Source organism: Diospyros lotus, chromosome 14 (genome assembly GCF_014633365.1).
Source record: "Diospyros lotus cultivar Yz01 chromosome 14, ASM1463336v1, whole genome shotgun sequence".
NCBI classification, from domain to species: domain Eukaryota; kingdom Viridiplantae; phylum Streptophyta; class Magnoliopsida; order Ericales; family Ebenaceae; genus Diospyros; species Diospyros lotus.
This window is the reverse complement of record NC_068351.1, coordinates 19676321-19693890: the sequence shown is the minus strand read 5'-3', so window position 1 is coordinate 19693890 and position 17570 is coordinate 19676321. Positions and strand designations below refer to the sequence as shown.

At 35.8% G+C, this 17570-nt stretch overlaps 1 protein-coding gene across 1 annotated transcript in view; it reads right to left on the bottom strand.

The window, feature by feature from the left end:
• The window catches only part of LOC127789992 (AMSH-like ubiquitin thioesterase 1), a 30518-nt gene extending 22436 nt beyond the window's left edge, over nucleotides 1–8082 (bottom strand). Inside the window, exon 1 of the mRNA XM_052319180.1 lies at nucleotides 7756–8082. Coding sequence (XP_052175140.1) covers nucleotides 7756–7869 — 114 coding nt within the window. The 5' untranslated portion in view covers nucleotides 7870–8082. The remainder of the gene's footprint in view (nucleotides 1–7755) is intronic.
• Nucleotides 8083–17570: the final 9488 nt, after the last annotated feature.

Here is a 17570-nt window from a genome sequence, read left to right as displayed (position 1 = left end):
GGATCTTCCATCATTTTTTCCAAAGCTTCCGCTGACAAACCAGAACTTTTTTTCCAGGCTGACGATGAACCTTGAGAAACACCAACCTCAGATGCAGAAGCAGTTCTATTCTGAGAAACTTGGTCCACAACCTCAGCATTCTTTGATGATTCTAACGCAGTTGTTTCCTCAAAATCTCCAAAAGAACTCTTCTGTAATGTTTCTTCAAGAGAAACATCTACAAACGCATATTTCTTTGGGCCCTCCATTTTGGTTCACTCAATCTCATAGGTCCCTCAAGAAGAAGGGCTCTGATACCATTTATTGGTATTTTATGAAGAAAGAAGAAAATGAAAGGGAAAAAATACCAAAGCGAAAGTCATATATTTTATTTAATCGTAAACTCCAATTTATACAGCTAAAATATAAACTGAAATGAGCATAAAGTGGAGAATAATATGACATAATATCCAGCCGAAACAACTAACAAACAATATCAGATATTTGCTAATTTATTGATTATGGATAATCCTATTTTATTTTGACTTCTTCAAATCACATCAGCAGCTACTAAGTCAAAATTCAACACTTGTTCACATTCAGCTCTTCCATTTTGTGATTTGTGTAAACTTGGCAAATTGCATCAGCTTCCGTTTGCTGATTGTGAAATCAAGTCAACTAAACCATTGGAGTTGGTATATTTAGACTTATGGGGTCCCTCTCCTGTCATCCTTATTGAAGGATATAGATATTATATTGTTTTTGTGGATGCATGCACTAGATACATCTAGCTATATCCTTTGAAATTGAAGTCTGATACTCTATCCACATTTACAATCTTTCACAAGTTTGTTAAGCTTCAATATCAGACTAGACTTAAAGATAATTGGGGGGAGGAGGGGGGGGGGGGGAATTCAAAGCCTTTTTACCCTATCTTTGTAGCAATGGCATACAGCCTCGTTTTACTTACCCCTATACTCACCAACAGAATGGTGTGGCTGAAAGGAAACATAGACATATAGCTAAGATGGGCCTCACTTTATTAGCTCATGCTCATATGCCATTAAAGTTCTAGGTAGAAGCCTGTTAAAGTTCATTTGTACTAGATTAGGGTTTGTAATGTGAGGAAAATATTATGTTGTATTTTATCGGTTATTTCTTCTAGAAGTAAGGGTCGGACCGAATTGGTTGTAACTGCCAGTTTTGGGCAATCGGTCAAGGAAGTTCTCCCGCCCTCTATGGCTTATAAATAGGGGCCGAGAGTTAGGCATTCAAGTGTGCTTTCGATTGTGAATTTATAGCTATCTTGGGGTGAGATTGTGCAGTGAGGAATAGTGGATATCTTTCTTGTAACAACTCTATATGGCTTTCAGGTTTATAGGCTAGGTGAGAGTTGGGTTTGAGTGAACTTGTAATCTTGTACTGATATTCAAGATAGTGGAGAAAGCAAGGGCGAAAGCCAAGCTAGATGTAGGTCTTTCATTGAGACCGAACCAGGGTAAATCTTGTGTGTGTTGTGCAGTTCTTGGTTGGTTCTTGTTTGTATTCTGTTTTCTATTCATTTGCGAATTAGAGAAAGAGTTCGTTGGGTAAGTTTGAGTGATTGAGTGACCATATAAAGGGTGAGATCTAGGTTAACAAAGCCTTCCAGACTGTTGTTCATACAATTAACCTATTACCAGCTTCTTCCATCAAGTTTAATATACCTTTTGACTTACTCTACCACAAACCACCTAATTATTTCTTGCCGCAACCATTTGGTTGTGCTTGTTTTCCCTATCTTAGACCCTATTGTCATGATCCTAGGGTTTAATCTAGGATTAGATCGGAAATCGAAAGGATCCAATAGGTTTAGAATCAAGAATTGCCTGGTTTTGATGTTTGAAGTCATTAAAAAATATTTGAGGAATTAAAGTAACCAAATAATAGTAAAAATAATACCAATAATAATAGAATCATAATAATGGTAAAAAAAAAAAATAATGTTAATAAAAGAGATGATAATGATAATAATAATAATAAAAATAGGGATAATGTTAATAATAATAACAAATGTGTAAATTAAATAAACTTAACTTAAATTAATAAACTAATATAAATCTATATATATATATATATGTACGTAAGGAACTTGGTGGCCAAGTGTGTAACAATGGCCAATTGATTATAAAATTTATTTCTTCAATTTGAAAGCTTAACAGAGCATATGAGGGAGAATGAGAGCGTGCGAGAGAGCAATGAGCCGAGAGAGAGAGGAAGGGAAAGGGAGAGAGATGGAGAGATAGAAAGAGGGAGAGAGGCGTGAGGCGGCGACGGTTGGGCGCTGGTGCGCGCAGGGAAGAAGAAGAAGAAAGAGGAAGGAAAGAAAAGAAAAGAAAGAAAAATAAAGGAGTTTGGGATTATTTCGATGTGGAAAGTGATCAGCTAAACATTTTACTTCGCAACGGGAGCACAAAAGAGGCAGGAATCAGCCGGTTTCAAGCAAGCTCCTAACCCTCTCCTCATGTTCTTCATTTCCTGCGAGAGTTTTCGTTATTTTTCATATTTTAAACCCTCCCTCACCGTGACTCGGTTCCACTCACTAATAATGATAATCTGCGTGGCAGCCACCTTACGACTTTTATTTATTTAATGAGGTTATTGTTAATGGAAATAGTTAAACAATGATGTTTTGGTGTCTTTCATTACGTCCGTCACGGGGCCTTGTATCACTCCACTTCCCTTGGGAATGATGCCGAACCCATTGGGGCTAGGTTTTTAGAAGAGTTGATCATAGTTTAATGGGGTTATGTTAATAAATTGTTGTGAATGTGGAGATGGTTTTCTATGTATGAGAAGAGACGAGATCATGAATGACATAATGGTGTTTATGTTGTTATGGTTAAAGTGAGTGAAATGATGAGTTTACGTGACTAAGTTTAATGTGTCTTAAGGGTATGGGGCACAAAGCCACTGACTGTTGATCGTTGGTCGTGGCAGTGAATGGCTAGATGTATGGGCGCCAGTCATCGACTGTTACGATAAACGTTAGACGGGCCAGAAGAGCTGGTACTACCAGATTCCCGCCTTGGCTTGTGCATATCATAATGTGTGTGTTGCATAGGGCTTGGGTTGCATTCACTTGGGGACATGCTTTGTGTGTGATGGGAAATGAAGACATCTGCATGACCCGGTTGGTCTAAGAGCTAACTTGGGTTCTTTAGGTGAGTCAGTGCATTTAGAGGCATATTGTATGTGTGTATTCCTATGCGGGCGTAACATGGCCTGATGCTTGATTTATGGGGGCCTTGTCATCACATTTATGCTACAAAAGCCGTTGCATTTCTTATTTGTTGCACTACATGGTGAGAATGTGCGGTTTTAAATGTTGAGTATGGGTGGTGGATGTGGCCACGGTAAGACCGAGGTTAGAGTCCCACGGCGGCGTGGTCCACGACAAGATCGGGGTTAGAGTCCCACGGCAACAACAAGACCGAGGGTTAGTGTCTCATAGCAATGGCAAGATAAGACGTTAGTGACAGGGAAATGGACGTGTAAGGGAAATGGAATGGTAGCCTATAAAAGGCAGCCAACAGGTATGTATGTGGGACTTGGGCGCCAATGTGTGTTTTATGTGGGCCCCAATGACCGTTTATGTGAAGTTTATTATATTTTTATGCATCTAGAAGTAAAGCAGGTATTGGGCATGGCATGACATGACGTTGCATTGGCATCAATTGCATGGGGTGTTATGAGAAGAGTCTTGTCTGTACCCTTCAGCCTTTCTTTCTAGAGCTTGCTGAGTCTCGCGACTCATGTTTGCTTTACATCATTCCAGGTAAGAGAAACGCCTGAGATAGCAGGTACGTTCAGCGGAGTTGGGTCCAGATAGTCAAGTCATGATAGCAAGTGCAGAGCTCTCCCGAACCTAGGTCCTAGGTGTCATTGTGTAATGTTATATAATTTTGAGTTAGATAAATGTTGTGTAAGCCAAATGGGCACAAGGTGAACAACTGTGTAAAGACGATTATGAGATGTTATATAAAAGAAAGATTATGATTTTGATAAGGGTTGTGTGAAAGTTGTAGTTGTGTTATTGTTCGGTATCATTTTAGTAATGACCCTCTCGCGGATCCTCTTGGTGCACGAGGGCTCCGGGAGGCGGGCCGTTATAGTTTAATCTAAGATTAGATCAGAAATCGGAAGGATCCGATAGGTTTAGAACCAAGAATTGCCTAGTTTGGGGCAGGAAATGAGAAGAATGAGAGGGGAAATCAGAAGAAGAAAGGGGAAGAAACAAAAGAACAGAAGAGAGGGGAAAGAAGAACGAGAGGGAGAGACGGGAGAGGGGAAGGAGAATTAAGAGAGAGAGATAGAAATAAGATTTTCATTCATTCAACCTTCTTTTTCCCTTCTCCTACCAACAACCTTTTATAGGCTTCCTCTAACAAAAATAACAACATCCATGTGCTGTAATAGCATTACAAAATATCTCCTAACAACTTGCTAAGTCTATTACTATAATGCCCTTTTATGGAATCTTGGGTCATGACACCTATAAAACACAAATTTGATTTCCACTCTACCAAATGTGTCTTTCTTGGATATAGTCACACTCAAGCTGGTTACGAGTGTTTGCATCCATCGAGAAAGGTGTATGTTTCTAGACATGTGAAGTTCAACCCTAATGATTTTCCTTTTCCTACTTTGTTTCCATCCACTTCATCTTCTTCTTTATCACAGTCAGTTCCTAATGGGTTTTCTATTTCATTCTTCCAATCTCTTCCTTCTTTCACTTCTATTTCTTCTTCTCCTCAAATAGCACAACCCTCAGCTCCTATCATGTCTACCTCTGTTCTGACTGATTCTCATGTTTCTTCTATTGAATCTTTGTCTTCTCATCATGAGATACAGTCTTCTTATTCTCAGCCACTTGCACCTAAATCTTGTTTACCTAGACCCAAAGTTGCTCCTGCTCCCTCTATTCATCTTATGCTCACTAGATCAAAGTCTAAACAGCTTGTGACCTCTTCTCTCCATGCCTTAGTGAGTTCTCTTGAACCAAATTCAGTTCATGAGGCTCTTTTAGACTCACGATGGGTTAAGGCCATGGAGAAGGAATTTTTAGCTTTACAGAGCAATCATACTTGGGATCTTGTTCCCTTCTCTAAGGATATAAACCTGATTGACTGTAAATGGGTGTTCCGGGTCAAGTACAATTCTGATAGGTCAATTCTTAAACATAAGGCCTGGTTGGTGGCCAAGGGTTTTCTTCAAACCCAGGAGTAGACTATGCAGTAACATTCAATCCAGTTGTTAAGGCACCAACTATTAGAGTGTTGTTTTCATTAGCAGTCACTTTTGGATGGGATATTCAACAAGTAGATCTCAATAATGCCTTCCTTAATGGTGACTTGACAGAAGCAATATTTATGGCACAACGTAAGGGGTTTGTGAGTTCTCAATTTCCTTCACATGAGTGCAAATTGAGGAAGTCACTCTATGGCCTTAAACAAGCTCCTCGAGCTTGGTATACAAAGCTGAGGGTTACATTACAGAGCTGGGGTTTTTCCAATGCCACTTATGTATGATGCCTCTTTATTCATTAAACGAGCTTCTGGTTATGTATTGTTTGTTTTGATATATGTTGATGACATCTTCATCATGGGTTCAGATCCTACCGCACTTTAAGTCTTGTATTCGTGACTTGGATACTTACTTTGCCCTTAAGACTTTAGGATCAATCAATTACTTCCTAGGGTTTGAGGCATACAGAGATGATGATGGTATTTACTTGACCCAATCTAAGTACGCTTTGGATTTGCTGAGGAAGGCTGCAATGCAGGACTGTAAACCCTACGACACACCTATGACCTCAAGTGTTTCTTTGACTGATGAGGGTGATTCATTCTCTAATCCGTCGTTGTATAGGACTATCATCGACTCTCTACAATATTTGACATATACACGCTCGGATATTGCCTTTGTGGTTAACAAGTTAAGCCATTTTTTGTCTGCACCCAAGTTACAACACTGATTAGCCTGCAAACGATTGCTTAGATATCTTAAGGGAACTATTGGCTTGGGTCTGTTGTTCTCTCCATCACCTAATGATATGTCCCTAGCTATTTATATGGATGCTGACCATGCTAGCTGCAAGGTTACAAAAAGGTTCACTAGTGGGTTTTATGTGTTTCTTAGCAAAAATCTGATTGTGTGGGGTTCCAGGAAACAATCAGTGGTAGCTAGGTTAGTTGGAGAAGCTGAGTACCAAGCAGTTCCACTGGGTGTTACAAAACTTTTGTAGCTAAGGTCTCTGTCTTCAAAGTTGGGTTATCCATGTACTACTACACCAATTGTGTGGAGTGATAATTTGGCTGCAAAGAGTATGGTTGAGAATCCTATCTTTCATTCTCGAACTAAGCACATCGAGATTGATGTGCATTTTGTTCGAGAAAAGGTGGAAAGTGGTTAAATAGAGATTAGATATGTTCCTACTGCTCATCAAATGGCTGATATTCTTGCAAAAGGATTGCCAAGGGATCGGTTTCTATTTATGTGTGGAAAGTTTGGTATTAAATTGTCTTCAATGCATGTCAGCTCTAATGACTCTACAAGCATTCCAAAGATCAAAAACTCTTCTTTTGTGGAGTCTAGTTTGAGGGGGAATGTGGAAGCATGTAGTGTTTGAATAGCAGTCTTTACCTATGTCGGCGATTTGTTAATTGTAATGTTATTTGTATTGCTATTATATTGTTCAGGTTGTTATAAGGCAGTTTTTATTGTATGAGATTGCATCAGCAATCTGTTGAAGTGGCACGCTGTATATAAATGCAACTACACCTCTTCCTCTTGTATCTTTTGACTCATTCTTATTTCACGAGTAAGATTCATGCAAATTTCTCTCTCTCTTGCATTCTTTCTTTTCTCGTGCCCTAGGGTTTCTTTTCAGTTTAGGTTGTTAAGTTCTTTCAGCTTTTTCTTCTCATGTTTCATGTTAGGGATTCATCATTTTTATTTTTAAATTCATAAACTAAAGGACTTGAGTAAAATTTTCAATTTCTAACTTTCTAAGACATCCAATCCTAACTAGAACCTATACAGTCAAGGAGTGTGAGAAAGAAACAATTATCTCCAACCTAACCATATGATAATATCCAACCCTCATCCATATACTCAGCCATCTCATTTGTTCATAAATAGAAGTCAAGAATAAAGAACTGTTCCACCCTACATTTTTATGTTGGTTAATTTTCCAGTTGAACAAGACCGATCTTCAATACAAAGCCCTGACACTCTGATTACAAACCCCATAATAAGTCTCACATAAGTATACCAAAGAAGGGTGCGTGGCCATGTTTTGGTCCTCAGCTGATGTCTGCCTACGTAATTTCAAGAACCCTAAATTAGCACCAATAGTTCTGCTGTAATCAACTATAGGACTAGCACCATCCACGACCAATTGTTGATAATTCACTACATCACACTCACACACAAACAATATATATATATATATATATATACATCGAATGCTTAGTTGTTCGTGGATACAATCTACCGTAACATTATCGAAATTCCCAAATTTGACCATTCATCACAAGCGATACGAAATTCGGAGAGAAGAAAAACCGCCACATCAAGAACAATCCATTCTCATTTGACTCAACAATTCAATTCAATTCAATTCCAACAATTTGGAGAAAGCGTAATTCAACTTGGAATTGATTGCATTCACGTCGATATATGTGTGTGCGTGCGCGCGCGCGTGTGTGTGTGTGTGTGTTGATATATATATACCTGTTTGAGGATGTTATCGGCAATCCGACAATAGAACCGGTAAGAGATTCGATCGTCGACATCGAGCTTCTGAGTGCTAGCGGCGATGTTGATCCTTCGGGAAGAAGACCTCATGTCCCCCTTACTCTTTCGAATCTTTTATTTCTCTCTTCTTCTTCTTTTTGTTACTAGTTAATCATCATTCCCGATATCGGAAAATTGGGCGCCCGTTTTCTTGCGAGAGAAAGAGCTTGAAGAAGCGTCGTCGGTGGCGGTCTCCGAGGAGGGAGGCGAAGGCGATCCAAGCAAGGTCATTCAGTTCGGGTTTCCAACAAGGGCAAAGAGGGAATTTCGCATGAAAGACCTGTTTGGCTTCCCTGGCTGATGGCTTGTCAACGAAATGATTTACGGATGCCTCCTTGAAATTTCAAAATTCTACAGATAGTCCCACTGTCAAAATCAGGACTAATGCTAAACTTCATTTTCTTTTGTGAACAAAAATGTTGGGTACACCACCAAAAAAAAAAATAGTACTTGGCGATAGTTAATACAACTCGTGTCGATTTAACATGAATTATGGCGGTCTTTCAACCGTTATGATTAACTCTAGTGAACTTTTCTAAGTTTGTTTTGTGATTAAATTTTCATCGTTTTATGATGACTTGCAAAAGTTAATAATTTTGTAATAGTTTTATCCTTCTTTCAAGGTGGTTTGTAATTTTTGGTAATTTTGTTACTTTCTTGGTCGTTATTTTATTTTATATTTCCATCATTATTAATTAAATAAAATATTAACCATCTTGATGAAATAATACAAAAATATCATTAATATTAAGATAAAAATACAAATAATATTGATAGAATATAAAATTATTATTAATTAATATAAAATACAAATAATGAATAAGAATACTTAAATGGTAGAATGCCCAAATTTGACTACACCCAAATCTTTAATAAAGAATTTGGGATCCCCAAATTGAACGAGAACAAGAAGGAACACCTGGCAGCCACCAATTCGTCTAATAGCAAGTTGGCCACTATAATGCTTAATGACAATAGCTTGACTACTTCCACCTTCGTTTATCTTGAGGTATCTCTTACTCTTTATATTTTTTACTTTACGCAATAATTCCAATTAGTTTTCAAATACTTGGATCTTGGTGTTTAATAATTTGGTTAAAAGAGAAATCAACTTTGCATATTCAAGTCTTTCTCCACTTTTTAGCCAACTATGTTGAAAAGTAAATTATTCACTTTCTCTCTTTCATTTTCTAACAGAACCTATTCTGTTGTTGCGGATGTTTTCTTCTTGTTGAATTTTCTATTATTTAGTATATCATTTATCATTTAAAGTATGATCTTAGAGGCAATTTTTGTTTATTAACAAGTATGAAACAATTGCGATGGAATTTTTTATAAGCTTACATGAAAAGATAAATTTATAAGTTGTAAATTGGTGTAAGTATAGAAAAAAAGAAAAAGAAAATTAGAGGAAAAGAAAATTAATGATAAAAAAAAAGTATACCAGAAATATAACAAATATATACACATGCACATATAGATATATTCTAGGTTTTATCTGTTGGAATACACGTATGAGGGTGTAGGTAAATTTAAAATTTTTTTGCACAACAAACATGTATAGTGGAAAATATAAATATACACATCATACATAATTTAGATATTTAAGCAACATGATATTTCATTATATGAAATACAATAAATAATATACTTATAACCCAATGTCAGGTGGAGTACAAAAACTATTTTTGTACTAAGACTGATTCCACCTCAAGCTGTGGTGGGCCTAATCTGTCCACATCTAGCCAGCTACCTGGTACTTTACCGCAATTCTCGTCCCGTGCTAGCCTAAGGACTTTGATTTGCTAACACTTATGATTCTCATCGAACTTTCTAGAAATTACTACGTGTGACACTTAAGCTCTGTCAATTTCAAGACAAAAACAGAAGAAAAACAAAAGAGCAAAAGAAGCAAGAGCCAAGCCGTACGAATCTTTCTTTGCCTCAATTTCATTTTGTCGATTACTTCCACCAACCCCTCCAATTTTGTGCCACTTAGACAACACTCAAATTGGTTGAGGCAACACTAGGAGTCGACTCCCATGCACAAGCCAATCACTGTCGAGGCAAACGATTGTTTATATTGAGCCAGTCAACTCTTAGTGCTCCTGCTTATTAACTTTTAACGAACCGCTATCATTAACTCTTAATGACAAATCCAAAGTCACCATTAATTATTAATGATGTCCAAGACATAACAAGTGCATAATGTCGATACCAGATGCTATGTTATTTAATGAGTGACTTTCTAGATTCAATGCTCACTAGCAAACATATAGCATCAAAACCCATTTAGCACCAATAGAAACACCTCGACCCATTATAAGAATCTCTACATATTCTGATAATGATTTAAAAGATCCTGAGAAGTGAAAGAAATCTCGTATGGCGGTACAAGTATAGTTAAAAATTTTACATGTATCAGATACAAGCAGCGGAATTAATCATACACAAACCATGCATACGCAGTTTGGGTATTTAAGCATCACGCTTATTCATCATATGAATATAAGTACACACATACTTGCAACCCGATGTAGGGTTGGTACATAAACTATTTCTATACTGAGACCACTTCATCTCCTGATGTTGTGGTCCTTGGCGGTCCACACCTTAGTACGTTGTTCGATATCATTTCGATTTTCTCTTTTTGAGCTAGACTTAAAGGTCCTTGTATCACCCATACCCGAGACTTAAATTTTTTGTGCGTAACTATTACGCGTATTTAATCTCTGGTGGCTATAGAATTTACAACGTGAGCAGATACAGAAAAAGACACAGAGAAGCAATTAATTCTGCTTCTTCCTATAAATTAATCTACCCCAGAATGTCTACTGCCTAACCCACGCCCCCCTTCAATAGGCCAACACGTGGCACCCAATTAGAGTGACAGTTGGGTGACCGAGAGTCGACTATTGCCTTGGCGAGTATCAATTCTTGCTGCCCTCGAAAGTTAACTCTTTTGAGTAAAAGTCAACTCTTTTAGCCTCTTGGTCAACTTTTGACTTAACCAATCCTTGAGACGTTTTAGGCACAAGATGTCGATATCAGATAAGACACTATATGGTGTGTGACTTTCTAGGTTCACTACTCACTACCAATCAGATAGCACTAAAACTCCTTTCAGTACTAGTCAACCCCTTACCTATCATTGAAATCTCTCCATCTCGATGGTGATCCGAGACTTCATGAATAGTGCCTAGCTAAGGTTCAAGATAGTGTATGTGGCAATGAAATCTCACTTCAAGTGAACCTATTATGCTTGATGATTACTGTGTGCTATAATCCCTCCATCACCTAACGTTCTGACTGAGCGAAAGCCATGGAGTGATAAACTCACAAACTCGGTAACTATGTGTTTGATCTTATTAATGTGAGTAGATGACACCTTAGGAAACTCATTTCTTGATATTTAATTTGCCCTGACTAGAGATTGTCCTATCACACTAACAGTAGATCATATAGAATGTTCACCCTATCAACTCTCGATAAGGGTAACGATCATATCCCTAACACTTGTCTCCATATACCATCAATATAGAATCACATAGATAAATCTCTCCACCTCCCAATTGGATGGTTTAGTTCGTTAGCAAATTATGCACACTAATATACAAACAATTGTGCTGGTTCAAGTCCAAGAATCAACACACCATCACAGCCTTATTACAAGACCATTATCTACCGTGCCATATGGTCTGACATCGTGTCATATTCGGCTGGTTGTTCCCTAACAATCACCCACAGGTCTACAAGTGACATCTCATGCCACATGGCATGTGACACATCACCCTCCTATCAATATCTCATACAAAACAAAGCAGTAACCCCTATGCTAGTCCATACTCGACTAATCGACTCCCCATCCAAAGAATTTAAAGATTAGGAATAATTTAAGACATCTTGTTATCAGAGAATTCTGTCACATAGTCTCAACTTCTTGAAAATAAGATTCCTAAACAAAATATTTAAGGACTTATTCATGTGTTAAACTGGAGAACTCATGAATGAAAAAACTTACCTTTTATAAATATACACAAAGGTACAATAAATGTGACCAGTTACACGCTCGTTAAATGTCATCTAAGTCTAGCATTAGGGTACTGATTAGTGGTTAATTTTGTTATAATTATAACCTTTGTTTTGATTTTAAATTGGTTTAATTGAATAGTTATGTGTAATATATACATATAATATAATATATTATAATAAACATGTAAATATAATATATATTATAACATAATACATATACTCAATGGAGTGCATGCGTGGAGCATCTATATAATATATAAGTATATAATATATCATATAAATATATATAATATATAATTTAATAATACATATATTGAATTTCATGCTTACAGTGTGAAGCAACCATGCGTGAAGTCCAAATCATGGACAATTAAAGTTTGAGGAATGTTAATTAAAGCCCATGGAAGCCCAACCATATGTCAAATCAATTGAAGGCCAATTTGAGCAGCCCATGGAATACATCATTTGGAGAAGGCCCAAGCATTTAATCCTAATGAAGACCCATGTATTTTTTAATCCTAATGAAGACCAAAAAACCCAATTGTAGAAATTTATTTTTTTTTATTTTTAAATATTTGTTTTATGAGTGTTTTATTAGGTGTGTTTTTTAGCTAAAATCTATTCAACTTTAAGTGTGTATTTTAGTTAAATTCATTTAACTTTAGGTGTGTATTATAGCTAAAATCCATTTAACTTTAAGTGTGTGAGTGCCCATTAAATATAATTATGTCTAGTTGAATAATTGAAATTGTGTTATTTGTATTGCATCTTGTGGGCTATAAATAGCTCGCTTGATTGCATTTGTAAGGGGATTATTATTCTTGAATCAAATCTTAGTTGTTTTCTTAGAATTCTCTATTTGAGAATTCCTTCTGTTCTCTCTTATTTTCTCTATTGTTTTCTCTTGTGATCTTACTTTTTTTCTTTTTTCTCTTGAATTCTTATGTCATTTATTGTTACTTTATTATCCACCGCCTAAATGGCCGGTTAATTTTTGCCTTTTAAATTTTTATAATTTTAATTCCTATCATTTTATTATCCACCGTCTAAATGGTTAGTTAATTTCTGTTATTTTAATCCTTGTCATTTAAATTATGTTATTTAAATTACGCCATTTAAATTCCTGTCAATTAACTTTTAAATGGAGATGAGTAGCTAAATCCAATCTTGGGTTAATGCAATGACAGTGTCCAACGCCAATGATTCTCAAAGAAAATTGCACTTTAAATAAGTGACATTAATTTAAATTTCAGTGTGAGTATGTATTAATTATTGAGAAATCACTAGATTTGGATTGGAGCGTAAGCCTAACTTAGAGCTTTCATGCCATGCATGGGAGTTATTAAAACTGGAAAAGCTATCATATTCAAATTCAGATGATTAATTTAATTATTTTGTGTATTAATTGCAATTAGATTTATGGTAGTTGCTTAAATTAGAATCTCGCATATCATGTATGAGGATTACTTAAACTAGAACTATTATCATCTCTAATTGCATTTAATAACAAACCCTCATATCTGAAATTAAATTAATGTTGCTAATATTTTTTGCTAAAAATTGGGGATCAACAGGTTGGTGCTGTAATTGTCTTAACTCAAGTGTTATCTAATTTCATATTCTTACATTCAGCGTTTATTTCAACTTCTGTCTTACTTTATTTTCTAGTATCTGTTATCTAAAAATCCATAAAAAAAAATCTTGTTGCCAATTCGTCCAAATGCGTGTGCGTGTGTGTGATATTCTTTTTCTTTTACCATAAATAAATCTCTCAATGGACGACCTAGACTCATCCAGAAAATATAAATTTAAATTTAGACTACAACTGCACTCGTACACTGACGAGTATAAACCTTTCACCAAAATAAAAAAAAATATAAAAGTTTTAATGTGTTTTTATTGTGTTTTAATTGCAGGGTGAAAGTGCAGCCAGGTACACAACACTAACACTCTCTCATTTGCACTAATGCTAATTTACATTATATGTACATCTAGTACTTCACCATTGGTAGGTACCAAATTCCCATTTTCTCAAGATATTGGTCCAATTGTGTTTGAGTCATAGCCTTGGTGAATGGGTCAGTAACATTATCTGTTGAATGTACTCTCTACAGTCACACGTCTCCACGTGCTATTGATGGCGATTTTTCGCAAGTGTACGGATCGTACAAGTAATAGAGTAGTGAGTAGAATATCGTTCACATGAGGATCGAGTGATAATTACCAAAATTATATTAATCCAAATGTTATTTAAACAATTGATTAAGGGGAATTAATTTAAGAAAATAAAATAATAACACATAAAGTAAATATGGAGAGTTTCAAGATTTGGGGAGCACTAGGGTATTTCGATTTCACCTAATTAATTCAATTTAATTTAAATGGTTGATAGTTCAAATTTAATTATTCATGCAATGATAATTAATCACACAAGTCAAATTTTTACTTCCATTCCAATTTTATTCTTGTGGTGTTTATTATCTAGATCAAGTTGTAGATTTTTCCTTTTGGTCTAAATCTATATCAACATATCAATCAAATATTGGCTAAGTATTTGATAGCATTAAGCATAATAATAAACACTTACATGAATAAAGAAAATCAATCCATAAAAATCAAATTATCATAATTAGACTACATCAAAACACCCTGGTTATAGAGTTTAGTTCATATTACAAATAATAGAATTCATAACAAAACAAATAAACATAAATGTAGAATTTAAAGGAAATGGAAAAAGAGAATAAAACTCTTTTGATGTGTAGGATTTCCTTCTCCAAAAATGTTGTCACCAATTCTTGAAGAAAATATAAGAAATCTTCCACCAAGAATGTTTCAATTCTCTAAGCTCTCTCACCTCCAACTCTCTCAATTTTTCAGCCTTCTTTCTCCATTTATACTCATCTTTCTTCTTTTCCTTAATTTCCTCCTTAAAACATAGATCAAACCATACCTTACTTTCATACTTTCCTCCACCATGTTTTACTCCTTAATTTCCTCCTCCATATTTCCCTCTCCATGTTTCATGCCAACTATGTCCACTCAAAAGTTTAGATCCCATACTCAATACAAAATAATTCCTCAAAATATCAAAAATTACAATTTATGGATTTTTGTAAGATATGGGCTTAATTTGATTAGACTTTTGGGCTAGGCTTCTTAGGTCCAATTGGGCCTAAATTTTCATGAAATAGGCAACCCAAATAACCCTTAAAAAGCCTCTTAATCCATCTACAAATCAGCCCAACTTGGAGAAAATGAAATGAAAAATTCATAGGTAATACTGATTTTTTTACAAATTTGACCTTCTATCACTCCAATAGCCATAACTTTCTATAAAAAAAAAACTAGATTTAAGCACCGTTTGAAGCTTAGAAAAGTAGGCAAATAGAGCTTTCACATATATTTTTTTCAAATTTTTTTGAAATTCCAATTGGTCTAGTTTTTATTTTTAATTGGACCCTTGAGCAATTGAAATCCATGACTTTTGCTCTTCTTTATCACTTTTCCTTCAAATCCTGTCAACATAATAAATTACTTAAAATTAATATAGAAAACATATAAAAGCATGAAAATTAAGCCTAAAATTAAGTAAGAATGACATAGAAAATATGTAAAAAATATTAGCACATCAGCTATAATCTCTTGAATCAAGTGAAACCGATGTTCAATGTGTTTGGACTTTTGATAAGACTGAGGTTTCTTAGCTTGAGTGATAGCTCGAGTATTATCACAATACAGTGGGACTACAAACTCAATAGATGGAACCACACTAACCTCCAAAAAAACTTCTTTATCCAAATAGCTTTCTTAGCAGCATCACATGCCGTCACATACTCGCCCTTAGTAGTGGAATTTGCTGTGATTTCCTATTTGGAACTCTTCTAGCTCACTCCACCACTATTCAAGAGACATACAAACTCAGATGTCGATCTGCGATCATCAGCATCTGATTGAAAATTCAAATCTATGTATCGATATCACCCCTTCTATAAACTAGGAGTATATCTTTAGTTATTCTCAAGTATTTCAAGATATGCTTCACTATGATCCAGTGACTTTCACCAGGATTAGACTGATATCAGCTTACAACACTCTCTGTATGTAATATTTGACTCGTACATATCATCATATACATAATGCTCCCAACCGCCGAAACATGAGGTACCTTATTCATACAATCCCTTTCTTTATAAGTGTTTAGGGACATCCATTTAGAGAGATGAACTCCAGTCCGGACAAACAACTGTTCTTTCTTGGAATTCATCATGTTGAACCTCTTCAACATCTTCTCTATGTATAGGCTTTGGGAGAGACCTATCAATTTTTTGACTATATTTATAAAGTTGAATCCCCAAAATATAGGTGGCATCTCCCAAGTCTTTCATGGAGAATACTCTAGACAACTAGCCCTTAGTAGACATCATTATATCCACACTATTACACATAATTAAAATATCATCCACATATAAGACTAGAAATACAATGTCATTCTCACTAGCCTTCTTATATAGATATGGAGGTTCATAGAGAGATTTTCTCATCTATCCTCCCCATTGACGAAGCTAATGTGGAAGTGAGTGAAATTTGAGTAGAATGAAGCTTGTGAAACTTGCTTTCAAGAATTGAAGCAAAGGCTAACTACCACTTCGATATTAGCTATTCTAAGGAGTAGGGAGAAATTTACCATATATAGTGATGCTTCTCATACATGACAAGGTTGTGTGTTGATGTAGGATGGTGGCGTAAATGCCTATGCCTCATGGCAATTGAAAAAGCATGAAATGAACTACCTGACACATGATTTGGAATTAGTTACCGTGGTGTTTGCATTGAAAATTTGGAGATATGATCTATATGGTGAGAAAGTATAAATTTATATATATCATAAAAGTTTAAAATACATCTTCTCCAAGAAAGAGTTGGATATGAGGCAGCATCAATGGGTGGAATTGTTTAAGAATTATGATTATGGCATTTTATATCACCCAAGGAAAGCCAGTGTAGTGGTTGAGGCCTTGAGTCGGCGATGAGCATCCATTGCGGCTATGATGGTATATGAATGGCTATTGTTGGAACAATTGAGTGACTTGTCTATCTCTCTGTCTGAAGAAAGACCCATTGTGTTTTGTGACTACATGAGGGTGTAATCAGATTTGGTTGATCAAATTCGAGTCTAGTAGCCTACTGATGAGAAGCTAGCCAAGATTTTAACTAACGTGCAGACATTTGACACCTTGGGATATAGCTAGAAGGGTAACGGTATATCAAGGGCAGATCTGAAGCCCATAAAGCTCAATATACTGTTCATCCAGGCATGACTAAAATGTACCAAAATCTAAGGAGTCAATTTTGGTGGGATGGTATGAAGAGGAATGTAGCTAAGTTTGTTTATCAATGCCTAGTATGTCAACAAGTGAAAGCAGAACACCAGAAGCTTGCCAGTTTGTTGTAATCATTATTAATCCCAAAATGGAAATGAGACCATATCTTTATGAATTTTATCACAGGTTTGCTTAGGACTTCGAAGGGGCATGATGTGATATGGGTAATAGTCGATCAGTTGAGGAAATCAACCCATTTCTTGCTAATTAAGAAGACCTTTCCGTTGAGTCAGTTGGCTAAATTGTATATTGAGGAGATTATGTGTTTGTATGGGATTCCAGCTAGTATTGTATCCAATCATGACCCCAGATTTACTTCGCAATTTTTAGAGACTT